Source organism: Chaetodon auriga, chromosome 10 (genome assembly GCF_051107435.1).
Source record: "Chaetodon auriga isolate fChaAug3 chromosome 10, fChaAug3.hap1, whole genome shotgun sequence".
Taxonomy (NCBI): Eukaryota; Metazoa; Chordata; class Actinopteri; order Chaetodontiformes; family Chaetodontidae; genus Chaetodon; species Chaetodon auriga.
The window spans coordinates 17237607-17244035 of NC_135083.1; the positions used below are offsets into that span (position 1 = coordinate 17237607).

Genomic DNA, 6429 nt, shown 5'->3' on the forward strand with positions numbered 1-6429 from the left:
GATCTTGTCGTCAGAGACAACCTGATATTAAGACAGATTTGGGTGAGCATTCATCCACACACACCTTAACCAAGAGTGTCTACATGACTATTCGTCTAAACCTAACAACTGTCTCCTATTCAGTTTCAAAATCTGCCGAGCTTCAGCATCATACAATTTGCCACACTGAGACCAAGGGCATCAGGGCTGAACGTCATGAGCCAAAGCAAACTGAACACATGATGTTATGAAAAAGGAAAGTAGAAGGGAGAAGTAAGGAGCTTTTATTCTTTCATTCAAGATGTTTTTGCAGCAGAAGAACACTGTTGCCTTGACTACCCACCAAAGAAGACAACCTCATAAGATATGACAGCGACAGCTGCATGAGATACAGTTGCCCATACTCTGACTCATAACATTATTGTCTCCTCCTGGTTATTATTATGAAAGACAACGCAAATCACTTTCTGTTCCACAGCTGTTACAGGTAAGTGTATTGAAAACATGCTGAGCTGCACAACTTAATCCCATGACACAACAGGAGCAGACGCAGACATCTGCCTATCCTCCTCTCCTCGTTAGGCCATCAGACTGGAATGTGTGAGTCTGCGCTATAAGTAGTGCATGTGGGCCAATGTGCGTTGCTCCAAAACAATCTCAGCATGAGGCCTTGAGGAATGGAACACCCTGAGTGGGCTTGTGTAGGTATATGTACACCTACAAGGGTCACAGAGATTACAGCAGCAGGGCGTGGTGACCTGAGGCAAGCCTGTGGATTACTGGTCCTAATCAGGTCAATCGGCCCTGTCTGCAAAGGGTTCAGCAGCAGAATGACCATCCCATGCTCCCCATCTTACTCCCCACTTGTCCTGCCAGCTCTTTCCTCAATGACCACCATTCATTCATATGAGATGAGTTCATTGTCATTTCCTCTTATGTGTGACTGACACTGGAGCTGAGCTGATTCCTCCCTGTAGGGTTTTTGTAAGGTCACCATCCACTTAGCTCAGACTGAGAGGACACTCAGCAAAATTGTATCTGAATGGTAAAGGTTTCATTGATATGGTGACCTTCTATTTGTTCTATCAATTGTAGGAATTAGATGATTTACTAATCCCAGGAATCAGTCTATGAATTGTACAAGTTTCTGTGGTCCTTTCCCTAAAGTGAGAGAGAGGACAGAAGGACATTCAATGAGGGAAATCGGTGAGGGGGGCAATCTGGGGTTCAATTCATTGTGTCTGAGGTGGTTCATGGTAAAGTATAAACCCTAAAAAAAGATAAGTGAAACCCTCAAATGGTCATTGCTTTGGGGGAGGCATGATTTACCAACACCAGGTGTATGTGACAACCAGTTGTCCCGTTGTTGCCAAACAGTATAAAAGTCAAGACATTGTGGAGATCTGCAGAGAACACTCTACATGAGTCTTCCCTCCATGTTTCATGCATTAAACAGACCTGATTCATCACACCGAGTCTGTAATTCTTCAGAGAATTAGCAACTCTCAACAATCAACAAGGAGAATTTCCCTTACACAATTTGCCGTTCTTGCAAAACATGGACAGACTGGGGTGGTGTCTTTAGGCATTACAAAAAACATTCCTTTAGACCTTGTAAGTCAATGTAATGCTCCAACATAACAGAGAATCGGTTTTTCTTTGTGGACTGCTCGAGATGTAACAACCATCTTTGGCCATACATACATGGGTGGTTGCTCACTGGCAGAGGGGGAACATAACACATGGGTTACATAACAAGACAGAACGCATCAGGGCCCTAATGAAGGCAGGCTTTGGGTGTCCTGGCGTTATTCAACATTTGGAGCACCAACTCTAACTAATGCAACAGCCCATCGCGTCACCCCTTTATAATTACATTAGTTCTGGTATGTTTAAGAGCTTCTACTGAAAGAGGCCTTTACTTGTTTCCAGCCTGCCTGCAGAGGCCTTGGACACATTTCCTGCACACTGGATAATCAATTTGCTGCCCCTCTGCCTGCACCCTATCCTTGACAACCCTCCATGCATGGTGAGAGAGAGAGAGACAGGGGAGAGAGGGAGAGAGCATATCCTGTCCTTGCCCCAAAGCTCTCTCTTTCTCTGTATTGTTGACACACATGCACCGACACATATGCCCTTGAGTGAGTCACAACAATAAGGGGAGTGTCATGGCCTCATCCACACATCTGCCAAACACCTACAAGCTGACCTAGCAACTCCATTAAACATCCCGTTTCAGTGAGGCAGTGCTCCATCCCATTTAAACATGAGCAATCACGAAGGACAACATAAAAGGAGAGAAATACACAGATATTGCACATACTATGTTACGCTAGCGCTATGTCCCATTGATTATGATTGAAGCAGCACACTGAACCTTATTTTGGCAAAGGAATGACATACTGGACATAGAAATTTTCAAAAACTGAGAAGTGGATTATTCTGAAAGAAAATACGACTCAGTCAAAATCATACAAACATGCGTTATAGAATTATTGAGAAATGTTATAAAATCCAAATAAGAACTAATTTTACCATTACATACTGTAATCATAAAAAACAAAGTGTGGGTATCAATAAGTTGTCCAAAGCTCGAACATCTCTTAGCCTCAAGAACAAACCACTGTTGAATTGTTCAGGCAAGTAATGTAAGTTGGCTGACTGCGTGTGAGGAAATCCAGTGAACCTCAAGTACTGAAAGGTCAGATTTTCACACTGCATGTGAAATATTTTCAACCGCACATATTAACCTGTGCACGTTTCAGCCACCAAGTACCATTAAACCTCTCTGCATCCAAATCAGACAGCATTCTCAGCATACCATCTGCAATGAAGTCCTGATGAAGGGAGAGTATGGCCGGCTGCCAGCCTCCCTTTCTGCTCTGCAATCTGCCCATGTGATAGGAGGTAGAGTAGGCAGTACTGCAGCCTCCTCCTCTCTCGCTCACATACTCACTCTCTAACCCCCAAAAACACTGCATATCCCACTGCAGTTCTGCTACAAACCACGAGTCACCCTCCAGCACCTCACAGTGACATTGGCATAATGAAAACCCAAGGATATAGAGTAAAAGAACTGGGGATTTGACACAAAGCTTCTCTTTGGTAGAGTGTGAGAGATAAAGGGCAAGTGAGCCTTGACTGGTAGGGACACTTGATCTTATGGAAGATTCATAAAGGCTTAGCCTAATGAGCCTGATAAGCCTGACAGACAAAACTCCAGGCAAAAAAAGAGTGCCTTCTGGAAGAACAGGTTTCTGCCATCACATGCTGTCTTGTTAGTGGGTCATTAAATGTTTCCATGCTAATGTCAGGGCGATTGTGTTCGTCTGCCAGCTGAAATGGGACATACAGCGCAGTCATGAGTAAGGAGGCAGCTAACACTTCACAGAACCTGATGACTCACAGTCACAAGTAAGCAGGTTGAATCACAAGACTACCAATCACGCTCAGGTCTTCTCCTCCATCTCTACTATTGTCTGTCCTTGCATATATTCTCATTGAGTCCACAATTACAGCAGTGGAGCACGGTGTCATCACAGTTTTACCTAAAGAATTTCAACACATTGATGGAAAGCTATGCAACGATTCATTCAATGTGCATAGTATTATATTTTCATTTGAGCTGAGGCTCCATATAAAACTCAAAGCACATTCATCTTCATCCCTGACACTGAATATGTTGTCAAAGGTGAGAAAAATCTGCTAAAACTGCAACAGATGAGAAATAAGTTCATTTTCATTTAATGTCAGTCGGCCTTCAAAACTTGAACCCTGACATTTCAGTTTTTTGGTCACATTTACAGCAAAATAAAGACCAGTACACCCTGTAAATGACTCACTTCTTGCAGCTTCTGAAGTTCTGTGCAAACTGTTTGTGTACACTAAGAGATAACACATCCACACAAACTATAAAAATAACACACACATCCATTCTAAAGCGCCAACTGTGTGATAAAGCTTTGATGAATTGGGGGCATTAGCAGGCCAGGCTGTGTGGCGACCCCTGGGTCTCCCAGTATGATCCACCTCAGCGTTTCTCACACAGAGACTCTTAAGGCATGCAGGCCCCTTCAGAGGAGGAGGAGGAATTTCACTCTGTAAGCCTTTTATTCTCTTTCAGGCTGTTTGTCCCCAACCGTCCACTATTCAGCATGCTCATTCTACTGTTCTCTGCTAAGACCCCTGAGGGAAGACCACGCGGGAGCATGTGTGCTATACCACACTTCCCTTAGCAGACATGCCTGTGCAAATTCAAGACATGGTGTCTGATTTTGTGTGTGTCCTTGTGTGCATGCCAGTACGCTACTTACTTGTAGTGTTGCCTTGCATCTGAATGATACATTTTGACTCCTTGCTCATTTCCCTGGAATTGAAGGGCCGAACTCGAACTGCGACTTTTACAGATGCCCCTGACATGTTTGCGGTTTAGGACAGTCTGCCAGTAAGATTCCTTGTATATCCCTCCTAAAGGAAACACAGAAAAATGTAAATAAATGAAACAAGACTATGTTTGTTTCCTTGTTAGAAAAAAGATAACTTGCCAGAACAACAGGATAAAATGTCAATCAAACACAATGAGAGTGCTCCCCCTCCCATTTTCAAGTCGTAACAGCCTACAAGTATGGCCGACCAAACCCAGTGAGGCGCTTTAATATTTTGTAAACAGCAACCACTCAAACCTTTAACAGTCAAGTAAAGGACGCAAGATAATGCATTTAATGTATAAACCCACAATACAGCTTTTGACAAACATAATAAATGAACAGTACATGTAATAACTGGGCTGCATAAACAAATATTGGATATTATTACAATTATAAACACAACTCTCCAAAATGTGTGCAGTCCATTAAAGCTATACATCCCGCGCCCGGTGACTACATATGCCAAGTATCTGATGTTTTTCCATGTCCTTGCAGTCAGCCATACTTGCTAAAGCATACGCCCATGAAATTCTATCTACCCTATTTGGTGAGGGCTACAGTGGGACAGAGAGCTGGGCCTGTCTGCTGCACCTAACAACGACCAATCTGTGCAGACAGAAAGCTGAAAACGCCGTTTCTAAAAATTAAATTCACCGATGTTAGGAAGTAGGCTAATCCTCCGCGGCTGTATGATGTGGAGTAGTGCAGGGAGGAGTTGCATGCTTATTTTAGCAGCTCAGACTCGACGCATTGTTCCTGATGTACTCTACATGGGAAGGTTTAGGGAATTTCACATTAAATCCTAAAGTGTGCTATCTGTCATATATTCAGTGTACGCTCGCGCTAAACCACGAAACGTCAACCGCTGTGACTTCAGTCTTTGGCGAGAGACGGAACTAACTAACCTCCGCTGTCTGTCTGGCTGATACAACTATCCAACCATAGACGAATACTATGCAAATACTACAAAAGGCGATATTACATGCTTCGCAAAATAATCAGGAATAACGTTGGAAAAGTGTCAGAGCCAGCATCACTATGTGAGGTGACTGGTCCAAAGACAGTGGACGTCTGTGACTAACGTTAGCTCAACTGCTCACTAGCCATCAACAACTGCCTTAATTTATCGATAATATCAACCATGTGCTCTACAAACATTAACAATATAAAGAAAGAAATTATTTCTACGTTTTTACTCACGTTTGAAGACTCTCACCAGGACAACACCATAGGACAGCGGCGAGAACTAATGTTAGCTAGCGGGCGTCAAGATGTCTTGTTTTTTATCTGAATCCGCGAGCACGAAAACTGTTCTTAAGTCCACTTTCGTGAAAAACACCCATTATAGCGGTATCCTCCGCCGGATGGACCTGTGGCTGCAACCGGTGACCCCTTCACGGGTTTATTTTCCAGTAAAGATACTAGGCGGACGTCTATCTGCACACAAGCGAAAAGAATTGATAGATTGCCTTGATTTACCGAAGAGATTACGTCAACTCCCTCTCGGCTACGCTGACTGACGTCCTGACAGGCCAATAATCGGAGAGACACCGTCGACGAATGTGTTTTAGAGCCAATGGTGATCCTCGAAGTCGGAAGTGGGTGGGGTCTCTTTTTTTTCGACCGTGACGCCACACTGCAGGATTTCTACCCACCGCTCCCCGCACCGCCGTCACCGCAACACGCAGGGTCACCGCAAAGAGCGCCGTCTAGCGAGATAAGGAGCATGTCCCATCCTTATGCCTCAAAACACTTGCCAAACTAACTTCAGAATGTCTACAAACCCATTCTAAACTACAAATAAAATAAAAGAAAATGTACATGCCCATATAACTACCATAAATGTAGATCTATTTTTACCTTGAATATGCAAAAAAAAAACTACAACCACAAAACCACACACACACACAAAGAACAAGAAATAAACCACATCTCAAAAAAAAAAAAGAAAGAAAGAAAGAAAAAACCCTATAAAAACCAAGGCTCCAATTGCAAATGCAATTCATTTTTATTTCGGTTATTA

At 43.2% G+C, this 6429-nt stretch overlaps 1 protein-coding gene across 21 annotated transcripts in view; it reads right to left on the reverse strand.

Moving 5' to 3' along the window:
• The window catches only part of kif1b (kinesin family member 1B), a 56585-nt gene extending 50668 nt beyond the window's left edge, over window positions 1-5917 (reverse strand). For 13 of the 21 annotated variants that reach the window (XM_076740722.1, XM_076740723.1, XM_076740721.1 and 10 more), the window contains exons 1-2: window positions 5607-5897; window positions 4293-4446 (exon numbers count right to left, since the gene is read on the reverse strand). In XM_076740722.1, the coding sequence (XP_076596837.1) occupies window positions 4293-4398 (106 nt within the window). In that variant the 5' untranslated portion in view covers window positions 4399-4446; window positions 5607-5897. Of the gene's footprint in view, window positions 1-4292; window positions 4447-5606 lie in introns of all 21 variants that reach the window. The other 8 variants (XM_076740734.1, XM_076740727.1, XM_076740724.1 and 5 more) reach the window with 3 other exon arrangements.
• Between the last annotated feature and the right edge of the window lie 512 nt (window positions 5918-6429).